This window comes from Seriola lalandi, unplaced genomic scaffold (genome assembly GCF_002814215.2).
Source record: "Seriola lalandi dorsalis isolate HSWRI2012SDOR001 ecotype SW California unplaced genomic scaffold, Sedor1 jcf7180002054415, whole genome shotgun sequence".
Lineage (NCBI taxonomy): Eukaryota > Metazoa > Chordata > Actinopteri > Carangiformes > Carangidae > Seriola > Seriola lalandi.
The window spans coordinates 356,164-383,914 of record NW_019524968.1 but is presented as its reverse complement, the minus strand read 5'-3'; the positions used below and the strand labels follow the sequence as shown (position 1 = coordinate 383,914).

Here is a 27,751-nt window from a genome sequence, read left to right as displayed (position 1 = left end):
GGGGTGGGGTGGGGTGGGTTGTTGATGCACCTGCAGTTTTGTGTTTATTGATAGCTGAAGGGCCGAATCTCCCCATTTAAAACATGACTAATAGCATTTGTTTTTGTCTCAGGAATAAGTGCGTATACTGTCTTTGTCTACTTCCTGCAGTCCGGAGTGGCTTTGTCTTTGTTGCCTGTCTTCTTCCTCTTGCAGGACTTGTATCACATAAAATAAAACAATAAACAGTTACATACATTCATGTATGTGTTGGGAGAGGTATTTAGTTCAAGAAAATCAGGCTCAATACTCCACCTAAAGGATGAAACAAGTAGAAGCACAAAAATGATCCACATGTCATCAGAAAGAAAAAGAAAAATTACAAAACTATTTCCTAGTGTTGACCTTCTGCTGCCCACCCTTTTTTCTTTAGTTCCATTGCCAGCTATAATAAACTGTCATCGGAAGTCTTGACCGCACAGTCTAATATATATTTCTTTTTATACAGTTACCTGTCTACCTAGCTCTTGCATATATTATAAAACTCATTAAGTATTTACTAAAATGTCAACATACACATTGCAACACATCCCCACTTTTGATGTAGGCGGGAAGTTAAAAGAAAAAATTAGAGTCGAAGCACTTTCTAGTTGGTGAAACACATAATGTCTGTATATCTTTATGTCCCAAATGTCACGCTGAGAGGCATGAGAGTTTGAGCAGGAGGGTTCTAGTTTTAATAAATGGTGTTTACCAATCTTTATTTTTTTTCAGTTTTAGCAGAGCTTCCACAGACATTTTTCTTCTATGGCAGTGAACTTTACGTATGGGCTCGTGTATAACTGTGCTGCATTCAGCTTCAATAGAGATTTGGACTTGACACACAGTAATGTTAATCACTGTAACAGCAGGCTACAACTATGTACTGGCACTTCCCCACAAGCTCAGGCAGCTGAGCTAGCTGAGCTACAACGCAGGTAGCCACACAGTAACTCTCTCAAAGGGGCATAAACATGTTTCTAGTGACTCTCAGAGCTCCACCAGCCTTAAGTCTTTCCAGCAGAGAAGAAGAGTCCAACAGTAAACCTCATACTGTCAGACACTGCGTAGCATCGACGCTACAGCTCACACCTCTGCTGCATTCTTTAAAATTTGAGTCTGGCTTTACTCTAATGTCTGGATCATATGTCTGTCTACTGCTGCCACCTTCACTTCCTTATCTCTTTTTTACTTCCAGCATGACCGTGCATTCATTTTCCTCTTTCCCCATGTCCTCCCTCCTGTCTAACCTGCGAACGTCTCTTTCTCTGCCTCTCCTCATCTTCCTTTTTCTCCCTTTCCCTCTCCCACTTTCTCTTTTATTTTGAGCTCTCTACTCACCCCTCTCCCTCCCTCTCCCACTCGTGTCTCTTTACCTCTGCTGTCCACCTCTCTGTCTGTCCTCCCCTGCCACGCATGCTCTATGTCGCTCCCCGTGGCATTTCAGAGGAAATTTAATATGGGTTTGTTTGGTGTTTCCAAGAATTCCATTCAGCTGCCGGCTGTCTTTGCCCCCCGACTCTAAGACAAACAGAGGCCGTCCAGCCAAGAGCAGCAAACACCACTGATGTTGGCCTCACTATTTGGTCTTCACGTTTCATGACGACTCCTGCTCCACTTCATTTTTTTGTTTGTTCCCCTTCTGCCTGACTTCTTTTCCAGATAACTTCAGTTTTGGGTTTACTGCACTTGCGTGTCTGATGTGAAAGTTTGTTTTTGTAAAAGCTTTCCGATGGCAGCCACACAGTGTCAGTTTATGGATTATACCTAAAGAGCGTTGACTTACATTTAACAAGCATTTGAGGGCTTTTACGTCACCTGCTGGGGATGTAAACAAATTCGTACTCCTGATTTGACACATAGATAGGAGTGTCTCCTGAAATAGGGCCCCGAAGGCAGCAGGCGTACCAGACCTTGGTTGTCATGGTTACAATAATTAACACGCAGAGTATATCGGCAGTGGCAGACCTACATTCGTCGTCATGGTTACTATAATAACGGTCATGGCTTGGTTAGGTTTAGGGAAAAATTGTGATTTCGGTTCAAATAAGTACATCCTCAAAATCTTTGTTGCGATGGTTACAATAATAAGAACGTGGTTAACTTTGGTGAAAACTTTGTCATAAACTGCTGCTTTCACATGGGAATCAAACTGTGTCATATCCCTGTGTTTTGTTGGCCCATCGATCAGCCACAACCTCATCCTAACACGGACTTTGTCTCTCTTTATACTACGTCACCACACTTTTCCCTTTGCTCCTGTCGTTATGACTACGGCTACTAGACTTCGCCTAACAACAAAACTTAACTATGGGTCATAATAACCTGCTGAACAGATGACCTATGGGCTCGTTTTTACAGGAGGGCAGTCTCTCATGTATGTTCTGAAGGTACAAACAGTCTCCAAATTTTGCAGTGATATACAGTACTGTGCAAAAGTCTTGTTGTAGACAATTATCTTATATATTCTACATTGGTATGTCAATAGGAAATACCATATATTAGATTTTTTTTTGCAAATACTGGAATATTTCAGTTAGTTATTTGTATGATCTTGAAGAAAGTAACAAAGCAATAGACTGCTTTCAAAATAAGAAGGGAACAGCTGTGTAGGGGAAAGAAAATTAGATGAGGGACAGCCATACTAAAAAGAAGGTGAGGTTACTGAAGAAGTGACCACCATTGCAAGAATGAGCATAGGAACAAAACACACAGTGGTCATCCTGCATCAGAAAGGTCTCTCACAGCAGACAGGTGTTTCTAGATGTGCTATCCAAACTCTTCTGCAGGAGCTCAAAGAAATTGGAAAGTTTGAGGACCAGAAACACAGTGGTCGGTTGAGGAAACAGTGCAGCAGATGAAAGACAAATGAAATGAAGAACTTCTCATTGAAGTTGAAAAATGTCCATCAGCTCATATATGGCAGACACCAGTGTGACCGTGGTACACCCTGCAGTCCACAGAAGTCTGGTCAGAAGTCGTCTTTATGGGAGACTCGCAGCCAAAGAGCAATTCCTCTAATGTGGAAACAAAGCCAAGTGACTCATTTATACACGGCAGCAGGTGCTCTGTACCGATGAGTTCAAGTTTGAAATATTTGGCTGCAAAAGAAGTCAGTTTGTTCTCTAAGGGGATACATGTCTGCAACACTGGAGCGTGGCGGAGGCTCCTTGCAGGTTAGGGGCTACATTTTTTAAATATGGAGCTGGGGATTTGGTCAGAATTACTGGTCTTCTTAATTCTGAGAACTATCCATCATATAATCCCATCAGGGAGGTGTCTGATCAGTCTCAGATTCATTCTACAGCAGGACAACGAGACTAAAAATACAACCAGTCATAAAGAACTATCTTCAGAGACAAGATGAACAATGGGTCCTGCAACAGATGGTCTGATCCCCACAGAGCCCTGTGTCACAGTCTGGGTTCACATGAAGAGATAGAAAACTGTGGCAAGTTTTCCAAGATGCTGGAACAACTTACCTGCCAAGTACCTTAAAAACTGTGAGCAGGTGTACGAGGAGAACTGGTGCTGTTTTAAAGCCAAAAGGGATAAATGACAGAAGATAATCAGAAAATTATATGAAGCAATCTAGATGATTTCTAAAAACTTAAAGTGTAGGCATTCTCCATGTCCAGCACAAATTCAAATATGGATATTGTTGTCACATAAGTTCATACAGATAGAGATAGCTTTGTGTCATACACACACCCTACATAATATATCTCAGCTATACTGAATCACTTGATATCTAAACAATGTCACACACCTTTAGGAGTGTGTAAACAGCAGGATCTTAGGTTTTTTGACACAGATATAGCTTTTAGTTTTTTGCAGCTTTGCTGCAAATAACATAACCAAATAATATATCTTCTCTTATCTCCCTGCTTTGCATGCTCAGTCTGACCTGTCATTACCCTGGCTGGGGTCCTCAGTGCACACTTGTCATACATGCCAGTCTGCTCAGTCATCCTCTGCTTCTGTCTGGCCTGCAGCAGCTCTTTTTAAACAGACTACTGTCTGCCTGTCTGCCTTGTCCCGCCAAGACAAACTCACCAAAACCCCCTCCCCAGCCAGAGCTCTGCTAACACTTAAGTGGCTAACACCACAGACACACATAGACATGCACAAGTGTACACACACACACACACACACACACACACATACACACACACACACATAGAGAGAGAGAGCTGCCCACCTGCTAATCCCCATCTCATTAATCCCCCACCACTCTCCTCAAATATTCCCTTCTGCTGGTCTCACTCTGTGTGTGTGTGTGTGTGTGTGTGTGTGTGTGTGTGTGTGTACTGGTGTTTGTGGGTCACTTTGATTTTGGTTGGATATTTCAAATTTTTGTCTGTACTGACTGAGTGATGAAGTTACACCATTGGTCGGCTGGCCGATCGTTGGAGTTTTCCCATTGGCCATTCCTCTTTCAAAATGATTTGGCACAAACAGTTTCTATTACGTTTACAAGCAGTGTAAGCAAATTAGCCCAGGGACACACTGGCTGCGTGGTGTGTACATGGCGGCTGCGGAACTTCTTGTTTTTCATTTTGGCACACATGTTGAGGGGTTAGAGCGGACTCACTGCCACACGTCTCACTCTCTCGCCACATGAAAAAATATAAATATATATATATAATCATTTTAGCAGCTGCATGTGGAGACAGTGGCATTTTATTGACATTTTGTGTCAAAAATAAATCAGAAATGAATTTATAATTTATTATCCAACATTCTAATAGCCTGATAGAGTTGGCAGTAGCAGCAACAGCAGCTGCCATGCAGTGTGTTCCCGGCGTTAGCGTCTTTGACGCTAGACAACTTATTCAGACCTGTTTTTTCAAAAAGCACCTAGTGATGAATGTCGTTAGGTACTTTTTGGACGAAGCTGAGCTACTTTTCGTAGAAGAGTATTGCACCAGCATTGCCCCACAAGCTTGAACTCGTGCTCTCCTGCAGCAGTAGAGCAGCATCTGTGAAGCGAATGCTGTTTAACATGTAGTCTCAATGTGCTGCGATTCAGTCACTGTTTCATTTTTGTTCCGAAAAACATTTAAATGAGAACAGTTTTATTGTGAATTCAGCTGTATTAAATTACTGTATATGTGAGCACAGAGAGAATGAAAGAAAAACGGCACAGAGAAAATGACCCAAGTAGTGTCCTAAAGTGATGAGCTCTCGTCCTCTACATAGAATTCCCTAGATAGTGAACAGGGAGTAGTGAATGACTGAGTGATTTCAGACACAACCTTTGTGACTTTTTGAGCAGGCTAAAGCTACTTTCAATTGCTAGTAGCAGTTTCAGAATAGTTTTGAACTGTGTCCTCATTTCACAAGGTCGAGCCATATACTAGATTCTGATCTAGCTGATGGCTCAGGAGAGTTCAGGAGAATTCAACTACAAACATCAGCTGAGAACCCCAGGGGGTCTAATAAACACTGTTTGGGATTTTCTCAACAGCTTTTACTGAACTATAGATAATTGCAAACATGTTCAACTATCTGTGTAAAAGGCAGATCCAAGAAAAACAGAAAACATTGTTAGCCGGGGGTCATTTTCTGTTGTTTGTGACTGTGTTGGAGACTCAAATTTCCAAAATAAATATTGCAGCCAGTATTAGAAGATGAAAATTAATGAAGTCCTTTTTTTATTTACAGTAAGGTCATACTAAGGTCATGCAATATAGAATGTAAACCTAAATGTGGCATCTCTTAATATTATCCTGAGCTTCTTTCCCTGAGACAAGTGAACACCTGGACCCACTTACTGTTTTTCAGGGTGTGCATTAGCTGTGTTTCCATAGTAACATCCTGTTAATACAGCCAATCTAGGCCTATTCATTATTTGAATATAAAGACCATATCAGCAAGTTGGGGTGATTGTCAGGGGCATTGAATTGGTTTGCTGACATGCTGTTGTTAGCATGCTTATAGTACTTAGTACTGTAAATGATAGCAGATCATAGTAGACATGTAAACCTTATGTAGCACAGGTAGCAAATATTAGAAATTACATTTACACTACTAATTTTTTCTGTTTTGAGATAATTTTCAATTGCAGTTTTTTATCAAAATAATGGAAACTTAGTGAACATATCTGGCAAGTCACAAACTGCTGATACTGAACAAATAAGCAAAAGGGTGGTTGTTATGAACAAATCAGAAGTTTACGAGTCCTGTGCCTTGAACACCCACCATCTACCCTGACTACCATCCTCTAACTTGTATTTGGTACAAAAAGAAAAAATTGCCACTGAACATAATCTAGGTAGTGACTGTGTTTCTCTGCTAAATGTATTAGGCAAATAAATATGTAGAGCTGAGCCTGATGAGTTGAGTCTAAGATATCAGAGAATAAACCCTGTGGCGCCACCCTCAGGACAAACTTTACAGTCTTTACCAAAATAAAAGTAAAGATGGAAGAATGATCAGGTTCTCCTGTTGATATGGAAAATATACCCCAGTGTTGTAATTTAAGGATGGGTTGTAGCATGCATAACAGCGTTAGGAGAAATTTACAGGCAAGTGCTTAAATATCTATAGTGCATCCATAGAAGCTAGTGCCAGTGTTCGTACACTACAATCTAATATAACCCAATGAGCCTCAAATGACGATAGAGTTGTATTAATAAGTCACTGACACAGTGCCAGAAAAAAAAGTTAGTTGATCAGGTTTATTCACTGCAGGACAATTGTGTTGGAGTAAAAAAAATATACAGGTCTTCATGTTTTCGTTACCAAAGCCTGCTGGTTCCACCAGCTAACATTCCAGTTTATTATGTATTAGTGGAATGTATTTGCTCTGTAGTGATTAGAAACCACGCTGCTGTGAAACTAAAGCAGCTAGCTTGAGAATCACCGGCTGATGATTACATTTTGCTCTGTGCTTGTTTTAAACCTTCTGGCCATTTTCAGAATTCAATTCAAACTGTAATACCTGTTCCACCACATGACCATATAAACTAATTCACTTTATCCTCAGTTCAGTTCAGGAAGCTGAAAAAGTGAATTACTGTTAACTGTGCCACTTCGTCAAGTCAAATGCCTCTGAGTTTGAGTTGTCAGCTACTCTTTTATTCTGTAATGTGTTTAAAGTGAATAAGCCACCCTCTGCTCTGTGTCATTCTGTTGTCAGTCACGTAGCTCTACCCGTAGCTGAAGTTGCTCCGGACTGACATGGATGGCACACACCCGCTGTGATAAGGTATCCGTTTAAAAAAAGAAACCTTGCAGATGCAACGGCAGATAAGGTGCACAATGTATGTGCCAGCAAACATGACACTGGAGGAAGAGGAGGACTGAAGTGTTGGTGTGAGGTGGGGGGGAGCGGGGTTGATTGCATTTCCAATTTCGCCTGAATTTTTCTACCTTCAGCGTTCTGATGTTTATCAGCTTAGCAGACACTCTGCAGACACTCGGCCCTCCACTACCTTTCAACATTAAAATGCCTTAGCTGCTATTCTGGGAGATGGCTGAACGCAGCCGAATGGAACACAAGGAACATGCAAGAGAGCGCTTGTATATACATCACGCTAAAACCTCAATGAATCTCTGGAAGCCTTGAACAAAACATCAGGTCACTTCTCCTCTGTGTTCCCAACCTTGAAACACTGTTAAACAAGACACCATTATGTAATAATAAAGCTATACACCCCAAATGTGCTGAGGACATCAACTAGATGAGAATGTGAAGAAGACCTATCAGGTCGTCTCATGTGATCACCACACCCAACTCCAACCTTAAAAGAAAAGGCTGGAAACATTCTCTATTTTTCTTATTGGGAACAAATCTCATGAAAACACCAAAACCAATAATTAGTTAGTCCATCTCTCAACAATTTCCTACCATTTCCTTCCCTACCCTGTCTGTGGCACTCAGCCCCAAGCCCATTGGTTCTCACCAAAAAACTTGTCATTAATATATTTCAGTTCCAGTTGTAGCTTTTTTGGGCACCGCCTTGGTCTGGATTGACTGGATTGATTGGATTGACTGACACAAAACATGAGGCAGGTGTGGTGGTGATCTCCTGACTTTTCTTTTGACACCACCATGAGGTTAACATTTTTGGTTTTGAGAGAAACTATTGGATGGATTGCTCCGAAATTTGGTTTAGACTTTTCATGTTCCTGTCAGAATGAGCTGTAATAACTTTAGTTTGGCTCTGACTTCTTCATTTAGTGCCACCATAAGGTCAAAATTTGAATTCATCCTGCAATTCCACCTGCAGAACTAATGACATTTCCATCAGCCTCAGCTGTGTTTAGTGCTAATTATCAAATGCTAAACTAAGATGGTGAACATGGTAAACATTATACCTGCTAAACAGAGACTGTCCTTTAAGAACAAGCAATAGGTCATCTGTGCAGCATCTTTTTATGACCTATCGTTAGGTTTTATTGTTAGATGACCTCTAGTGGCCATAGTAATTATGACGGGAGCAAAGGTCAGATGACGTAGTATATGGTGCAAGGAGTAAGGAGGAGAAGGTTGAGGTGGATGGATGGGTCGACAAAACACAGGCGAAAATTTCCTGTGTGAAACCTTTAGTCAGTTAGTGTTATTTTTTTTGGTCCATGACATGTTTATTATTGTAACCATGACGACAAAGGTCCTCTCTAAACTTACACATATTTTAACCCAAACCACAAATCTTTCCTAAACCTAGCGAAGTAGTTTTTGTAACCAAACTGCGACAGTTCCGCAAACTTAACTGCGTGTTTATTATTATCACTATGACAATGAAGAACCAGTATACCTGATACTGGTATGCTTCTATGGGTTGTGTTATTGTAACCATGACAATGAAGGTCCGGGACACCTATTGCTGGCATGTTCTCGTGGGTTTTATCTGAGGGCAGGGACAGGCAACCGATATGGTCGTTTAGGTTAGAGGACTTGTTGGCTAAACATCAGCATTAGCATTAGCATTGTGATTAGCGTAGTGATTTTGAGACATGTGAGCACGGCACGCTGATGTTGGGATTTAATTCACATGACTGCATAATTACAGCCTCACAGACTCAGACTCATAGTCCATTCAGTAATTTTCTAAAACAGCTGAGAACTGTAGTTATTGCAAACAGGAGTAAATGTTTAGCCACAGACTTGGGGCACTATTGAGTATTTAGGGCAGCAGGAAGGTGTATGTGGGACTGAGTCAAAATAAACAGTTCACTGTAATAACTGAACATGTCCTCCAGTACAACAGTGTGACTCATTGATACCTTTTTATATAGTCTTTAGGCTACAGTGGAGCTCAGAGGAAGATACTGGATTTATTGATTTATTGTTATCTCCAGACCTGTCATTTAACGAATGTGGCTTGAGATCCACATACTTCTGATCATCATCTCATCCATGGTTCTCAGAGCCTTTTTGCACCATACAGACGCAGTGCTATTTTTGTTGGTGAAGGGGAGTGCACTGTTGGCACTCTCCACCCACCCCACCCACCCTCTTCCCAGGAGTGTGTGTTCATATGCCTGTATGAGTGTGTGTGTGTGTGTGTTTGTTTTAGGAAATGATGCAGCGCCATTTTGTTTAAATTTATCCACGACAGAGCTGAAACAAAAATAAGTTCACTGAAGCAGGTCCGACAACCATTCGGTCACTGCGTGCCACGTTTGTGCCATGTGTGTGCCGTGTACGTATGTAGCAGAGCATGTCCATGTTCTTCTTCTTATTTTCTATGTGGGAGGATTGAGGAGTGTGCTGCAGCCTACTGGGAGCAAACAAACCTCCACGCTGGCATATTTGAGCCGTAGCCAATGGGAAGCTGTTTTCAAATTAATGAGTGCTCTCTCTGATGTTTTGGTTTTTTTTCACTTTAAGTCAAGAAAGTCGATTTTGCATTAATGTGTTAATCATGTAACACAGTAATCAATCAGAAACTTCAGTTGCAGTTGAGAGCACAGCATCGCAATCATAAACATGCACTGATTTGATTTTTGGCTAGAAATTTGCATCCATCCAAATCAGCACCCTATGGCTATATACAGTATCTATACAGCAGTACCTAACCATATGATGTATATAGGGTGGTAGTTTAAGTAAAACAATTAAAATAAAAAAAAAAAAACATCTATATGTATATTTCTTTTATAATTTTTATTAATTATAATAACATGCATAATAAACACATAAAATTATTAATTTACATTTTTGAATTTTGAATTTCAGTATGAATTGTTGAAACATATTTGTTCTTCATTCCAGTGGCACAATGAAAAGAAAACCACACTTAGTTATAATCTCAACTCAGTGCTTTGTATGAATCAATATCTAAATGAATATAAATAATGAAAGCAGACAGTTAAAGTAAAAACCAATTGTTAGTTAAAGCCCACATTTTGAGAAGGTTTTTTTTTTTAAATTGTTTTAACTAAAAACCATCAAAAGAATAGACATTAATATAAAGTCCTTCTATTTGCTTTCTTTCTAACCTTTATTAGTAAAGTAAAAGAAAAAAGGTTAAAAATCAGGCACAACTTGATACAGATGATTAAAGATGCTACAGTCATTTACCTGCAGCCTGAATATTCTTTTCATCTTGGTCTTATATGTTTAGCCTCTTAATAAAAAATAATAAAAAATAAAATAAAAAGGCTTACCTCATTATAATAATGGCTTTTAGCTATGCTAATAAGGTTATTTGCTCCTGTCCACTGGGAATTACAAAAATTTTTCTACTGTACTGCAATTTCTCCACAATCCATTTTACTTGAGACTTTAATCTAATTTTTAAAAGCAGGAAGGAAGACAATCAAACCGGAATCTGTAATATCCAAACAAACATTTGCATAAACACAAAGAAAACAAGAATCGCAGTCAGACTGGAGCACCGACGCTATTGTCAGCAGTTAGAAAGAAAGAGATGAATCTTGCAAACTGTTACGCCCAGGGGAAATCCTTGTGTCTTCATTATGGCTGTGGGGCATATTTGAATATGTGAAGGACGTTCATTAAGAAGTTCAGTATGAAAGAATAAACTGGAAAGGTTATAAATTTAAATTCAAGCACAAAATGTCATTGGAAACTGATAAGGACGAGTCAGTGAAAGCTTTGGAGTGAAGTCAGCCCAATGAGTGAGAAGAGGGAAACCAAAGGACTAAAATGTTCCACCTGCTAAGCTGCTGAACGGTGAAGTTGTCTCATGAAGATTTAACCTTGCAAAGCTGTAAACAAATTCTGAGCATTGCAATTTGTTTATAACCTACTCTAGCTTGTGATCATCTAATTAATTAGTCCTTATTCAATAGCTAACTGAGGTAACACAACATTCTCTGCAAATTGTATGTGGGTGTGTTGCTTTTTGCTCAGCCATGCGGTGACCACAGGGGCACTCACTTTTTCTTTGTGGATCTTATTTCAACAGCACAACATCTCGCTCCAAATACCCACCTGCAATATTTGCAATAAGGTAACACTGAGAAAACTTCCAGAGCACTGGAGAGACAGAAAATCATACAAACTTCTTCTTCCCTTAACCCTCGAGACGAAATCTTTCATACAACATCCTACATTAATCCACCATGCCTCGCCACTTTCACTGCGATCCTGCTGAACCCGGACTTAACAATGTTCTCAACAATGCTGAAACGTCCTTCACCGAGCTTCAAATCCATGCCTTATCTATCTTGTGGGTGAGGATGAGTCCAATCAACAAGAGCAGATGAATAAATGATACTAGTATGAATTGTAAGTGTGGGTTGGTGAGGGGCAGGGTGTTGCGAGGTTGGGCGGAGGGAGGGCTGCTGGCTCAGGTTAATGAGGTGGTCTGGGAGTGTGGACTGGGTCCTGAGTATGTGCGGAGCTCTCTTTAGCCTCGGGGTTATTTGTAGCCCTAAGACCACTGGTGAGACTATCTTTGCCTCTGGCTGTGAATGCACTCACGCCGCTGAGTGTATGTGTGTGTGTAGAGACGCATGTGTGCTTGTGTGTAAGGGCAAGACACAGTATGTGTGTGATATTGCCCTCAGGATGACACTGGTTGAAGCTTTGCTATCTCTGTGTTTAGTGTTGGCATTTGTGCATTAATATACAGTACATGCCTGTGTTTGCATGTATGCCCATTCCCGAGTGTGTGTGGGGTGTTTGCGCTCTGATCTGTGTGTTTTCCGATTTCTGTGTTGAGTCCGACCACAAATGTGTAAACAGGGGGGGCCCCCCCTCCGCTGCCCCAGTCTCATTACCATTCCGCACTTCCCTCCACCAGTTTACTCAACGCCATCAAGGCCTTGCCTCCTGGTGTTTGCATTGTAAATCAGGCCTGACAATAAGGCGATGATTAGATCCTACTCATATTCAAAAACACCTGATTTATTTATTCATCTTCCTCTCTTGCAGGGCATCAAGATGCATAATTTCTGACCAAGGTGACATACCCACTTCCAAATGTTATTCATTGCATCTGCAGGTCAACCCTCTTAAACCAGCAAACTCAAACAGGACAGATTAAATGAGATTTTGATAGGGAAATGTGCAAATGACAGCGCATCCACAGAAAGCACGGTTTCCTGCTCCCCTGCATGCACGTGATATCAGATCAGGTGTCAGGTATCTGTCATGGCTCCAACATGCGGAGAGTGGATGTGACTCTGGCTTTGGGTGTAAAACTGCGATACGGTGTCTCTTTTTTCATGAATATCCTCAACATACAGTATTATTCATGGAACACTTCAGGATTCTGAGAAGCAGATCAAATCGATCAATAGTTAAGTCAGATCTGCGTTTGCAGTTTGTTGTTGTGGTTTTTAAGAAATTGGCATCATGGGGATTGAGCTAATTTGTCTCAGAATTGCAGACTGCCCTTGTAGAATTATTTCATTATTTTTTCCTGAGCAATTCTGTGGGTAATGAAAGCAAATAGGAAGACTTGCATGTGATTTCGAGAGGCTTTTACTAGTTTGTTGAAAACAGCATGGTGAATTTTGGATTACACTAAGAAGAGCTTTTGTTGATAATCAATACTAAGTGAAGTTAATAAGTGTGTACATAAATATCAGTTTAATCTCAACAACTGTTGGATGAATTGTCATGAAATTGGTTCATATGGTGCCAAAAGAATGAATCCTGATTACTCCGGTGATCGCACAGCCACCAGCCCGAGGTGGACATTTGTGGTTTTGAGTAAAATGTCCAATAACTACTGGATGGATTCCCATGAAAGTTGCTTCAGGCATTCATGGTCCCCTCAGGATGAAGTGTAATCACTTTGGTGATCCCATAAAAGTGCACTCCACACATCTAGCATTGCACTTCTGTCACTCTGTCGAACTTGCAGTGCACAGTTTAAAGTTCCTCTCCAGATGTGTTTTAAACTATGTAAAAATACTCTGCTATGATTAATATTTTGTGTAACATGGTTTTCCCACATAAAATGTGAGGAAGAATGGAAAACTGGGACTGGAAGCTTATCATTATCAAGTTAGAGGAGGAACCATCAGAGAGACTCAACCACAAGTTTGTTGTGGAACAAAATCCACAACGAGCAGACATATTAGAACGGTTAGCGCAGTTAGCATTTTTCATTTGTTTATGTTGTTTGTTAGCTTGTAACTGGCAGTGGCTGACACAGTGTTAGTGGTTGCGCTAATTCAAACTCTTGCTCTCTGCACTAACAATGATGTATGAATCCCTGGCTGTCTGAATCCATTTTTATGAGACTGTCATGGGTTCACTGCAGTTCCAAGGTGGAAATACACTGTAATGGTGTTGAATGATTAAAATATTCCTTGTCAAAACTTAGTGCCTACATTACCCTGAATACAACTGGACTGCTGATGTTTTGGATGGCGGTTTGGGTGTGTTATACTAGTAGCACCTAATAGGCTGTAAACATCATCATACGACATTACCTCCATGCCAACTGTCACGTATCTTTGGTTTGGTAGTGAGTGCAGTGAGTTGAAGTGGGCTATAAAAATCAAGATATAACAGTCTCAGTCTCAAACATCCAACTCAAAAACATAATTATTTTCATTTCATTTTCTTTTTTTTTTCTTTTTCTTTTAATCCATTACCTGCTCCAAAACTTGTGTGACTATGTCTGCCCTGTCACCTTTGTTCACTACTTTACTACTGTGATTTTGCAGGAAGTGAAGTGTTGATAAATCCACTTGAGAGAGGATCACATCTTTTATCTACCACGCCTGCTTTTAATGATCTGGTGCCAAACCCCTGCCAGGTCACGATCTAGATTGCAAGGCATGTGCTCCATGATGCTGCTCTCTGTGTTTAAATAAGGAGGGTCTGCTATCCTTTTCTTTTTTTTTTCTTTTTTTTTATCACCTTGGCTTGCACCAGGAAGCATTCCCATTTCACATTTAATAAAAGTTCAACACTGTACAATGAATTCACCTTCAAACCAAAGGCAGACAAGGTTGAAGTGTGGTGGCCAGAGGCAGGCAGTGATCACATCATATGTAACCAGATATGGATTTTCATTTCAGTTGCTTGGTGGTACACGGAGTGAAACTGCAGCTACACTACTGACTAACCTTACATCAGTGCAGCAGAGGCCCATTCTCTGCCTGAGAATTGCTGGAAAATTGAATGCTGAATAGAAGCGTTTCTTACTGCACAGAATCCGATGAAAGAGCGCGAGTGCCTCCAATCCAAATTCATAAAACCCTTTGATGTTTGTTGGAATAATTTTATGCCTACTTCTCATTTTCCATTTTATGCTTGCTTTTGAATTTTGATTGCGACTACAGGCATTTTTCAATTGATATGCATTATGAACACTGTAATAATTCAAAGGCCTTTGTTGAGGAACAAACATGTCATTTGTCCTCAAAATGAATTTTACGACTTATTGTGTAACTGTACACCTTTGGTGAGTTCAGAGAGCGCGGTTGTGGGATGGTTATTGTCTCCTTTTGCAAGATGTCTTTAAAAGAGAGATTTGTACTTTTAGTTTTCTGGGGTGCGTTTCATTTCACTGTTGAAATTAAATGTCTTGTTTGTTGGTTGTTCTTGCAGAGTTCCTGTCTGTTCTTGTACGTACATTCACACTTCAGCAGCCGTGGTATGGCATGTGCTTGTGCATGTTACATGTCCCTGTGTGTTTATTTATGGATGCACGATTGCCTCCTCAAATTTGGCGTTTGGTGGCTCATTCCTTCGAGGGACGGCGAAACTTGAGAGGCCGCCTAAAATACTGTGCAGTAATTGGAATTGCTTTATCTTCAGTCTCATCAATTAATGTGCAATTTTCCATTTAATCACTAACACGCTCGCTGCATTTGCAATTAAAATGAGGACTGATAACAGAGAAGATGCCTTTCAGCTGATACCAGTTGGAATGAGAAGAGAAACCAGGAGACGCAATCAGTACACAAAATGACTCGCAGAGACATGCACATGGCACACAAACAAATGTGAACACACACAGGGCAAACAGTCATGCTCGTATAATGCCGCGCTGAATACATACACGCGCAAGCATACACGGCACACACAGACACAGTATTACACGATAAAACATGCAGATTTGCAGCTAAAACCCCAAATTAGAACTCATCAATGAAACTAAACCGGCATTTAACATCACAGCGTTGGCAGCATCGGCGGGTTCAGATGCCACTCACTCTCAGTCGGGTCTCAGCCGGTTTGTCTTGTCACTGACTTTTCCAGGCAGAGACATTGCCAGGTTTCTGGGTCTCAGTGAGGGATGAGCTCACTGTCTGCAAACGCATGTCATGTATTATCCTGATTCGGAAGAAGGGGATGAGATGTTTGCATCACTTCCTGTCTGGCAACAGGAATCTGAAATTTACCTAAAGAGAGTCTCTTTATTCAAGGAGCGTGGGGCTCAACACACAGATATGAGGATATAGCAGGAGCATACAACAGGGGTTTTTAAAGCATTGAAAGCAGGAGGGGCTGTGTAACACTGCTGTGGTGTTCATACTTAGCAGAATTAACCACACAATCACATTTATGTTCCTAATACTCCTTGCATTTATTGTAAGCTCATTGTATGTTATGGTATATTTTCATTTTGTATGATTTCCCCTCTGATATTCAGGTAAATCTTTTTTTTAGATCCTTGCATGGTGTTCTTCTAAAACTTATTATATGATATTTATAGTTTCTTTTCATCAGACCAGAACCTCACAACTCAGAATCACATACTGCAAATCCCCGGCTTTAGCGGTCAGGCGGATTTACAGCACATTTTTTATATCCTGAGGCGGCAGCTCTGAACGGATGTTGCAACCAGCGCAGAGATTTTGCTCAGATGTTCCAGTTCCATTTCACTAGCTTATAATCAAGCGTTTTCCTCCAGGTCAATACTGTTCAGTCCATGTGCACCAGTCCATTGTAATTGCTGCCTGTCTTTCATGACCACACAAGGATTTATGTGGCATTATGAGGCGTTTTTCCAATAAGTGCAGTAGCTCAAGGTATCCAGTGAACTTTTGGAATTTGAAGAAATATTCATTTGACAATCCGCATCAGTGTTTAAGGCACCGAACTGAACTTTGTAGTGTCTGTATCAGTCAGTTTGTGAGATCAGGGATTAGATTTATTTTTCACTCAAGTAAAATTTGATAAATAAAAGGTTAAAAAAGTTTACCCTCACATTTATCAAAACACCCCTTCCGCCCCTCAGGTCAAATAGGTAATTTACAAGACATTTTCATGCAGCGTATACACGTAGGTTAGATGTAGCTTCAGGATGGAGCACCTGCTGTGCTTGCCTATACTAAGTTGGGGCGATGGTAGGGGTCTGTGCATGTGTGTGTGTGAGTTGGTGTGTGTAACACAATTAGCTCCTTCAGTGGGGGTGGGGGCGATGGTTACAGCGGCATTCCACAGGGTACGGTCCTCAGCCCTGTGGGGTTCCAGCCAATAGCAATTAGCCCACCAACAAGAGCCCTAATTAGCCCTCTTGATTGGCTTGGTAACGGCGGAAAAACACAACAACACCAGCAGCTAGCACATCCAGACAACCAAGGTGACTCCGCCATGATGCGTTACTTTAAAAGCCAGCTGTAATTAGTAAACAAGCATAGCTGTCTGTAATTGGTAAACAAGTAGTCGGGTTTGTTTGTGGTGTCATTATGAACCTGCTGGTATGTAAAAAATGTCTGTAAAGGGCTCCATGATTGAGTTTGTGTTGCTTTGTTTTCTTTCGGCTCAGTAGCTGCTTGTAGATCACCCAGTATTAATACATCATCCCAGCTCTATGCAACACATGCAGAGGGAGACTGAGGGGACACAGAGCAAAAGAAAATAAATTAGTAAACGGAGAAGAGGAAAAGAAGTGGGAGAGGGGAGAGTGAGTTAGATGCTGTGTGAGAATCCCATCTCCTATTATTTAATTATAGCAGCACCTGGTGGCTGCTGCTATAATAGAATTTACAATCACTGCTTGCACTGGATTCATGTTTTCTCTCTTCGTTTTTTCCCCCTGTGTTTCTTTCCTAGTCTCAATGTGAAGCTATCCCATGATGCAACATGTGTCCCCAGCACCTGCAGTGACAATGATGGCCACCCAGAGTGTTCCTCCACCATCGTACCAGGAGAGCCAACAGGTCAGGGGTTTACCTCAGTGCTTCACATACCAACTCATCCTATAGCAGCACCACACGAATGAACCATATGGGTCTTCTAACACAGGCATACTATTTTCCTCCAAAGTTACTGTTTGGGTTATTTCAGTAGATTCTTCTTTGTTAGGCTCAATTGGACAAAAGATGATGTCAATTCTGACTTAAGCGATCAAATAATAAGATCAGAATGTGGTGGTGGTGGTTAATTAGGTGAAGCAGATTAGCACTGAGTGGCAAAATCTTGATTATCGTCATGTCGTTATCTTCATTATTGTCATGATTATTGTGCTTAAAATCGGAAAGCAAGTTTCCAGGTGATTTCAATTACTCACTCAACCAATATTTTTTGAGCAAGAAACCACTGAATCAATGATTCCTGCTCTTTCCAACTAGTAATGTCATGATTAGTAGTTGGTTAAGATGATACAAATATAATTGTTAAGTCTAAAAATTGTTTTTTTCTCTTTTTATGGGAGATAATAATGATGACATGGTAGCATTAAATATTACTTTATTAAAGTGGATTATTTAGTATAATAATAACTATAACAGTTTTCTCTTTTAAATAGTCTTATTAAAATATTTAGAAAAATGTTGAGGTAACTGAGTTTGTACATTTGATGAAGGATTTTATATGCTATATGGCCTACACATAAACAAATATATATTCTTTGCCAAAAAGACAAACGATACATCTGATGTGACTAATGTTTCGGGTCAACTAGACCCCAGACAGGTCCCACTCCCTTTTTGGTAACTGTTATAAAACTCTTATTAGGCACTTGGGAGGGGTTGTGCTATGTAAAAGGTTGTGTCAACACCAATCACAGATACAGAGTACATGAACATCCATTGTATTTAACCAGGTTTTGTAGCTGAGGTCCCTGTATGATGCTGTAATGGACAAATGTCATCAGTTCAAAATCATGTTTATGGTGATAAAATGATGTTTTTAGAGCAAACAACACATCAGGGTTAAATACAGTAAAGCTACAATAATGTCACAATGGATAAGGAAAATTTTCTACAGGAATATTAAAGGAATATTATTGTAATAAAACATTACAGCTGTATTAATCTAGTATCATAGTAATACCTTTTATAATTATAATGTTATAATGAACACATGAGTGCGACAGTGAAACATACTGATCTCAAAGTGTAAGAATAAAAGGACAATTCTGAAGCCTGCAGTGTTCAGCACAGCACGTGATGCCACCAACAGGTCAGTGTAATTAACTGTGGCTGGACACAGGCTTTGTCTCACACCACAGACCATCCCGTGGAGGTGAAGCAGAGCAGGTTCATCTGACCGTCTAACCCTCCTCCTTGTCCACACCACCTCTGTCTGCTTTCGCCCAGAGGATTAGTGCCAGGGGAGAGCTCCCGAGCTGCAAGTGTGCGCGCTTGGCAAATGCAAATGAGAGCTAGTTAAGTGTGAAGAAGCTAATTTATTTTCCATTTGGTGCTTGGATTAAGACTTGAAGCTTCCTCCCACCCCACCCTGACTCAAAAAAAAAAAAGGCAGGGGGGAAATGGGGGTTGTTAGACTCATTTCCTCAGAGAGAAGGAATGAGAGAGAGAGGAAAGTGGGGTAAAGGATAAGGACGACAATGGGTCGTGTTTGTAAAGCATGTCACTCCTCTGCCCACCCCAAAGCACAAATTACACCAGAGGAAGTTAACAGATTCTCTAATGAGTCCAAGTTGAACCCCACCACCGCCACCACCACCGACACCACCGACACCAGTGGTCTTTTGGTTTTCACATAATCACTTACTGTTCTGTTGTTATAAAATGAATATTTACGCTATCATTTAACTGGAATCTATCTATGACCTGAGCGTGCCTTGTTCAGTGACTTAATCCGTCCTGTGTGATTCATTTTGCGTAACAGCTTCATTACAAGGCTACTGACCTGTTTAGCAATATTTATTCATTCCAGCTTCAGCCTCATTTGCAGTCTGTGTTGCACCTTAATGCTTTTTGAAAAGTGATTAAAAAATTACCTGACAAGCAGCCGCATGCTCAGGAGATAACCCTGTGATCATGTGACACTCACGCTTAAGCTAATTAAAAGCAAATCTTTTGCGATTCTGGTCCAGTCAGTTTAGACCATTATAGGTGAGATGAATACACTGAAACACATTCATTTCTTGAATTTATGTTTAATTTTGATTTGCACCAACATTTGATTTGTTCAGATGTAATGTGATTTTTTGTTTTGTTTTAAGCCATGTAGTAACTTGGTTTTAGGGATAATAATGTGGGTCCAGATTGAAATGTCTCAACAACTACTCAGATCGTTCACTATGAAATTTGGTGCAGATACTCATAGTGTCTAAGTGCTCATGCACAAGTGCTGTCTCAAAGATACCAAAGCTCTTCACTCTCACCTGCTTCAACTGAAAACCACTATACTATAATAAACTACTAACTAATAAAACTATAATAATGATGTTATATTTAAAAAGCTTTTTGAAAGTAATTTCGTGATTTTTTCTTTTTAAATTTCTTTTATCCCCAGATGACGGGTACCACTCAGCAGAACACTAAGACCCCACAGGTCCATATCCCAGCAGCCACCGCAACAGGAAATACCTCTGTCAGTGTGACCCTTGACCCTCAGGCCCAGCTTGAGTCTGACAAAAGAGCCGTTTACAGGTTGGTTCAATCTCCCGTGAGACGTTTATGTGTTATTGTAGGGTCTGTCCGCCTGTCTTGAACAATGCACGTCCCAGTTAACATAGAGCACTTATTTTGGTGGACACAGCAGTTAAACACCATTTTCTTTATGCAGCTGTTAATCACTTTGCCTCTTGGTAAACAAATGTCACTATTTGGCCTAATATTTGTCAGTCTAACTTCAGTAATAGGCACTATACCGCCCCTGAGTTTCCCTTCACTCGTTCCTCCTTTGAAATAATTATTGCATTTTCTCTCTAGCCTCATGCTGTGCTTTAAGAAATTGTAGCAAATTGACTTGATGTGCTGCTCGCCAGTGAAGGCCACAAGCAGTAGTGCTGTTTTTAATGTGTTCTCTTAAACTAGCCATGACATAAAAGCTTTTGAAAATTGTACTTTGAAGGGTGCATCCTTCAATTTTCACTTAGTATCGTTCTTAAACCAAAGAGCACCTTCAGTAAATGCGTTCACTCATCAAAGGCGAGCAGAAGCACCCTCGATTTCCTCTTTGAATTTAATAAATTGACTTTAAAATAAATGTATGATACAGCAGCAGCAGTCTGGCTGTTTCTCTGACTTCTGCACAGTGTGTACTCACTCTAGGCTCTTGACTCCGTCATTATTAGGCTGAGACAATGAACGAATGAATGACTTTTCAAGTGCTTTCCAGTATTGTAGTGGATTACATCTAACCATGTAGGCTAAAAAAAAAAACAAACAAAAAACAGAAAAATACCTAAACCACAAAATACTGCCATTGAGATTTTACTGGGCGAACAGAGTTGTTTTGTGTAAGGTTTCCGCATGACTCCAGACTTTAATTGTAAAACATAATTTATTTCTCTTTCACGCCAACAGTCATTTTCAAAGGTAAGCATCACTCTTCAAGTCATAGAGACTTCATCAACAGGTTTCGGTCACTCAATATAAAAATGAACCATACTGAGACAGTCTCGTTCCAGACCATCTATCAAAAGCACTGTGTAAATTTTGAAATAAGTTTTTGTCATTACTAAAAATATGATTGTATATTAGTGCACTTTCTTTACTTTAAAATCAATTAGCACTAAGCTCTGAGTAAAAGCATTGTGAAATGTTGTCTGTTAATCTCCACTCTGAACTGTAAAGAAGATTTTTTTCACCACTTTTTTTTTTCTTTATTTTGTTTTCTTTATTTTAAGATGTTTACAGATCACGCAGCTGGTATTTATTCCAAATTTTGTTCCTTTATTTAACATGTAGAAGCCCTCGAAGGCAGCACCGTGTTAGGTGTAGAAAATCACTGCTGGGTGAAACGCAAAACACCAGTAAAATTCTTTTTTTTTAAAGACACCTCACTCCTCTCTCAGCTTATCACTAGAATATTGATGCACTCTTATAATGAGCTTGTATTATCTATTTATGAAGTAAATTATTCAAAATACAGACATTTTTAATCGTACTGGGTGATCTCCTGGTGTAGGCAGCACACCAACAACTAACTAGGTTTGTTGAGCCAAGGTGCCATGCGCTGCCTGGTGCCGCCTGTAAAGTAACGATGACACTGCAGACTGTGCTGGGCCGCCTGTCCCGGCTCCTCGGGTCCCACCCGCGGGTATCCGCCACTGCTGTCTGAGGTAGCGCGAGCCCCCATGCTCAGGCCTGAGGCGAGCTCCTGTAAAGTCCTTAGCAGCTCCTCTGAGATACAAGGCTGCCTTTGATGTGAGCAGCCATGTTTGAAACAGCTTGGTGTGGTGGTTGGGGGTGGGGTGGAGGAGCGGTCCAAATCAGTAAATCAGCCCCTCTTCCACTTGCACATGGGGTTTTTTCAACCTCCACTTTCCTCCTCTTCCCCCCACTAAACCGCATATGGAGGAGAGTAAAGAAGAAGCTCTCAGCAGCAACAAAACACAACAAGAATGACTGCAGCAAAGACATACAGACCTCATTATTTAGAAGTGTATTTAAATGTGCTCTCAGCTCTGCAGTTCTCTTGTTGTTTTCTATAGAGAATACATTAATGTTAATAATGCTAATGTACTTTATTAGTTGCTTTTTTGGAGTGCCTCTATAAGAGCCGAGATCTGTCTTTCCATTTTTCAGTGTGTTAATTAATGTGGAACAGTTTTTAACATGCACAGTAGAAGATGAGAAACAGCTCTGTCCAAAGTGGGAAAGAAAATGCCGTCCAGCACCTCTAAAGCTGAGCAATGAACACATAGCTCATTTGTCTACAAATAGAAATGTAAAGATTAAAAATGTATTGCAGTTGTAGACAATATATGATATATATTGCCTATAATATATATACAATATAATGGATGTGTTGACAAAATATAAGACTTTTACACAGGAGACTGCTGTTCTTTTCCAAATGTGAAATGTGAAATGTCATTTATCCATCACCATTGCACTACCTTAACTGCTTACGCATGTAATTGTAACCATGACAACAAAGGTCTGCTACCCTTACTTATTTCAACCCCAACGGCAATCTTTTCTTCGACCTGACCAAGTAGGTTTTGTGCGTAAACCATTCTGTGACTATTTATTATTGTTACCATGACGACTAAGGTCCGTTACACCTGCCGCACAACAGCAGAAACACTTTAATTCAACCATTAACAAAGCAAGCTGCTGTTAATTGTGTGTGTAGATGATCTCTCATTTAAATGAGTCTTTTTTTTACCTCTTTAAAGCACCATAGGTTGCTGTAACTCTGTTAGCACATACATGTTGATGGTAAAACTGAAATCTGCACTCAACTAAAGGGCCAAAACATTTTCATTTTCATAAAACAATACTCGAAGAAAAGAATTTGAAGCCTACAGGCCTTCATCTCGATTGTTGGTAAAACTACACTGGCTCTATCTGATCATGCTAGAAAGATATGGTCCATGGTTGCAGTAGCCTTTGCAGGATTCTATTTCATAGTACGCACAAGGGGTCTGCTTGTAAGCTACCCTCAGGTTTCCCCACGCGCACATACATTATGTTTGCTCATCGAATGAGTGAGCGAGCAAGAGAGAGAGAGATTGATTGGCGTTTTTTAGCCTTAAAGTTACGACACAACACGTCCATAAAATTCTATTAGTTTAACACATAAAAAAAAAAAAAAAACAGCCAGCTAAATAATAGGCTATAATATGCTATTAATGTATATACTAGGGCTATATTGAATATCCCTGATGAATTTAAAGTAAAAGTCGGCATTAAGCAATGCATTCCCTCCTAACTAACCATTAACAATAGTAATACCAATACGCAACAGCACGACCAAACCAAGCTACAATAAACAAGTAGAAAACCACACAAGACAAAGAAAATAAAATGAAATCGTATTCCTGCCTATTTGAAGTTCATTCTCAGTCTGCCCGTTCCATCAAACTCTGCATCAATTCCAGTATCATGATGGATGTACATCAGTGCTCCACATCTGCAGTGTCATCATTCGGCATCAAAGCACCAAACTCTTCCCTACCTCCCGCTCTCTTCTTGAATATAGTCTCATAACAGGTTCTCCAGTTGTCACAATTTTATTTTCAAGATAGGTTGTTAAAAAAAACAAACAAAATCATTGAAATAAATATAGGCACAGTGTGCACAGGATTACGGCTGCTGATGCCACTGCATGGTTGGACTAACCCTTCTGTCCAAGTATTTGACCCAATTCCTCCTCAGGGCCACAACCTTGCATGTTAGCTTCCACCTGTTCTGTGTTGTTGTCCTCCAGACCCACCCAAGATATTATACTGCTGTTTTCACATGCTGAGTAGTACCAGAGGAAGTTGAGAAAAGAGATGGCGAACAGAATCATTTCCTGTAACTGTGTCACATGGTTTTGCCTCCAACCCGCCCCTTTAGGAGACCAGTGGGAGGTCTGAGTGTATTCACTCCAATGGGAGACGTGAACGGGATCACAGTTTATGATAAATATTGGATCACAAGCCACAGATCTTCTGCACATTCTGACACTACTCTGGCATTTTTAAGACAGACAGATCAGGAGAAAATTAATTTTATACGAGACACATCTCTGTCTCAGCAACACACTCTCGCAAGATCTGGCAACACAGATCTCTCTTCTCTCTGTTGGTTCTGGTCTGGTTTCACTGCTGCAGTGCTGCAATGTTGTTGCTTTCCAACCGGATAAACTTATACATGAAAAATCTATTAAAAGGTAAAACTAAAATAAAACTAAATAATACTATTAATGTCATTATTATTTAACTTTTTTTGGACGGAAAACAGAGTATTATTAGACTGATATGAACTTGTACTGGGCTGATCAGATATTAAGCTAGCAGTTGTATTGTAATGCCCAAGCTAGGCCGTAATAACAGAAAAAAAATATCTGTCTTTTCTTTCCCATCTAATGCAGTCTGGATAAGGTTTGATATTGATATTAGCTACTGTCACATTTCATACCAGTTGCATAATCCCGAATGAGCTAGCTAGTGTCATTTGGCAACTTAGGAGACAGAAAGTGTTACACTATTTCATACCATTGGCACTGCTTGTAATGTATCGTCTTTGTCATAGAGTAGCTTTCGTGGTACTAACCATAACAAGTCAACTTCATTTCATATGTCAAATTGGTGGAATGGCCCTTTAACTACAGAATTTGTAACATGAAGTGGCATAAAGTGGCAAATATCTGTCTACTAAGCAGCCGTTTAAAGAGTATCATTTAGTTTTAAGGCAAAAACAGCTGTATATTATCAGTGTCTTTATGTGACACAACAGGGGCATCAGGGTAGAGAAATAAGATGGGAAGTTGAGTTACTTCCCAGTTAAATCACGCTATGGAGAATATAGAGCCAGCTGAGTCTGTAAATGCGTGTGATGGCCAATTAAAATGTTGTGATCAACAGTGTCAGAGGCAGCGCTGAGCTCAGGGAGCAACAGGAGCTGAGGGTTCACCAGTGTGTGCTGTTAAATGTGATTATTTGTAGCTCTTAAGTGAAATCCGTGCTGCTCTGTATTCAGAGGAGGAAGAGTAGGGTAGAATTTGGGAATTATTTTTGTCCGTGCAAGGAGCTAATGCCTAAACACACCTTGTTACCTTGTTATAAACGCAATTAAATTTGACTTCACAAGTCACTGTCTCCCACAGTGAGTGGAATTATGCAAAAAGACACAAATAGCACTCGTATTTTAATAGAAGTCTGATCTGCCAGTGTTCCTGCCTGTACACAGTGCTCATATGGGGGCTGTAGACTTTGAAAAGAGTAAAGCATGGAGAATCAGTATCTCTGCCATTTTTCTTTAATTATTCTGCTCAGGAAGTGTGTGTGTGTGGGCTTTAATGTTTCTTTTCACTAATTGCTAGAATGCCAACTTCATGAGGAGATGTGTGGTTTCCTCTATCCCTCTCTCTGTCTCTCTGCCTACTTTGTTATTAGCAGCGGAGTAAATGTGTGATAGGGTAATTAGCCTAATGAGTTGTGGCATTTACTATAAAGATCCTTCTGGATTCTCTGCATCTTATTAAAAAGCCGGTGAGGGTTTTGTTTTTCAGGTTTGCGGATGTAGTGCTCACAGCTGATGGAAGCCGATTCGGCTCATAGATGGAAACATGCACTTAATTGAAAGAGACATCATAATAGACCTTTTTTAAAAAACAGAAATGTCCTTGTGATGCTCAGAAACAACTCCAGTAGAAGAGCTTTATTTACTAGAACATGCTGTTTTAAGGTCGCACTTTCATGAGTTTGTTTGAGTTAACTGTTCACTTGCTTTACATGGAGAGAACTTAGGGAAACAGTTATGAACAGTAAGTGTATTTTTTACAAGTCCTCATGGGCAGAAATACACATCTTCTTTATACAGGAAGAGCCATATTCACAAAGTTTCCAAGGACCTAAGCACTATTCAAGAATATTCTCAGTCAGGAATAAAAGGCACAATCTGCTCTTCAGATTTATTTCTTACAAGAACTTACTCATCATCCTCTACTTGGCTTAAGAAGCAGTTGTTCATGATATGTAACATGTTTCGTTTGCATCAGTGGAAGAAATCAGCAATAAAATTGGATTTATTCTGTGTTTTGACAGTGTTGGGATCCTCTCACAAAGAATCCAGTATTGTAGCGCAGAGCCCTGTATGGTGCATATTTTCATTCACTCCTCTCCATAGTGGGTCTTTGCTGAAAGCCTCTCTCATGCCAGCCTGGGTGTTTTGCATTGAGACTGGATTTAAAGGTTTGTGTGTATTTGTAGGAGGGTTAACACGCTGTCATGCTAACAGTCACCAAACTACAAGAGATACAAGAATTTATTCAGCCCATGTTTATGCTCGCGTATGTGCTTGTTGTTAATGGCATGAAAGAAGCGAAAACTTGAAGACCGCTCGTGTCGTACACACAACAGGAGGGAGTGCTTTTAATTTGACACATCCAAGGACAGTATTGGCCACATTTGTGCTTTTCCTTGTGTGTTTGCTTGCCTCTGTAATGCACCATAAAGTCTGTTTATCCTCACTGCCACAATGCATCAATGCATCCTCGACCACTGCGCTGCTCCTCCAGCGGCGCGAACACTCTAGCCGTCTGACGGGCTTAAAACAGGCCATGCCTCCGCCATTTAGCGGGTCAGCGTGTGTTGGTGCTCAGTCGCTGCTGAATGCAGGAAACTGTGTCCAAGCTCAAGTGGTTTTATTGGCTGTTTCTCTCAGATACCCATTTTTATGAGTTCCCTCACCGCTTGACTTTGGATGAGAAAGCCCACAGATTTCTTTCCTTGTTTTTTTTTTTTTTTTTTTCATTTTTTTTATTTTTTATTGTTATTATTTTTATTTGGGAAACTTAGTAATCCGTGCTAGGTTATCTGTTCTGTTCTTGGCACAAGAGCGGCCTACAGAAAACATAGAGGGGAACAGCTGCCAGTAATACCTTTGGAAATACAACAGACTAGTGATGTGTTTGTGAGGTTTTCAGGCTGTATACAGCCTGAAAGGAATACCTGCAGACACTAGTCATGCCTAAAAAGCTGCTAGATGCTAGAAATGACTAAATATAGCACAGAACTCTTTGTACTACAGATGCAAATACAACTTTTGGACTACATATATATATATATATATATATATATACTGTATATATATATATATATATATTTATGGATACATATACATGTATGTATATGCAATCTTCCAGAGGCTTCAGCTTCAGAGAAACAAAACCCCAAGTTAAGTTCAGAATGAGACATGAGAATGAAAAGGCGAGTTTGAAAAGTAGAGAAAAGAAGACAGGTTTTATTCAGATTGTGCCGCGGGTTCTTTGTGTGTGCTTGTGCACACGTGTACAGTACGTGTGTGTGTGTCTGCGTACCCAACCCTGCACATAGGGTGTGCTTCAGACATGTAGCCTGGGGAAACGGGGGCCTTGTTGGGAGCAAAAGCAGCAGGACTCCACCACGAACCAGCTTCTAATATACGCGGGTACAGCAGGCCTGATTAGCTGGCAAACAGTGGGGAGCAGCAAAAGGGGGGGTGGGGG

General features: G+C 40.3%; 1 protein-coding gene across 1 annotated transcript in view; it reads left to right on the top strand.

Annotated features, from left to right (window-relative positions):
- Positions 1–27,751, top strand: part of LOC111657837 (pbx/knotted 1 homeobox 2) — an 86,899-nt gene that overhangs the window by 34,286 nt on the left and 24,862 nt on the right. The window contains exons 3-4 of the mRNA XM_023410159.2: positions 17,465–17,571; positions 20,117–20,253. Of these exons, the coding sequence (XP_023265927.1) occupies positions 17,485–17,571; positions 20,117–20,253 (224 nt within the window). The 5' untranslated portion in view covers positions 17,465–17,484. The remainder of the gene's footprint in view (positions 1–17,464; positions 17,572–20,116; positions 20,254–27,751) is intronic.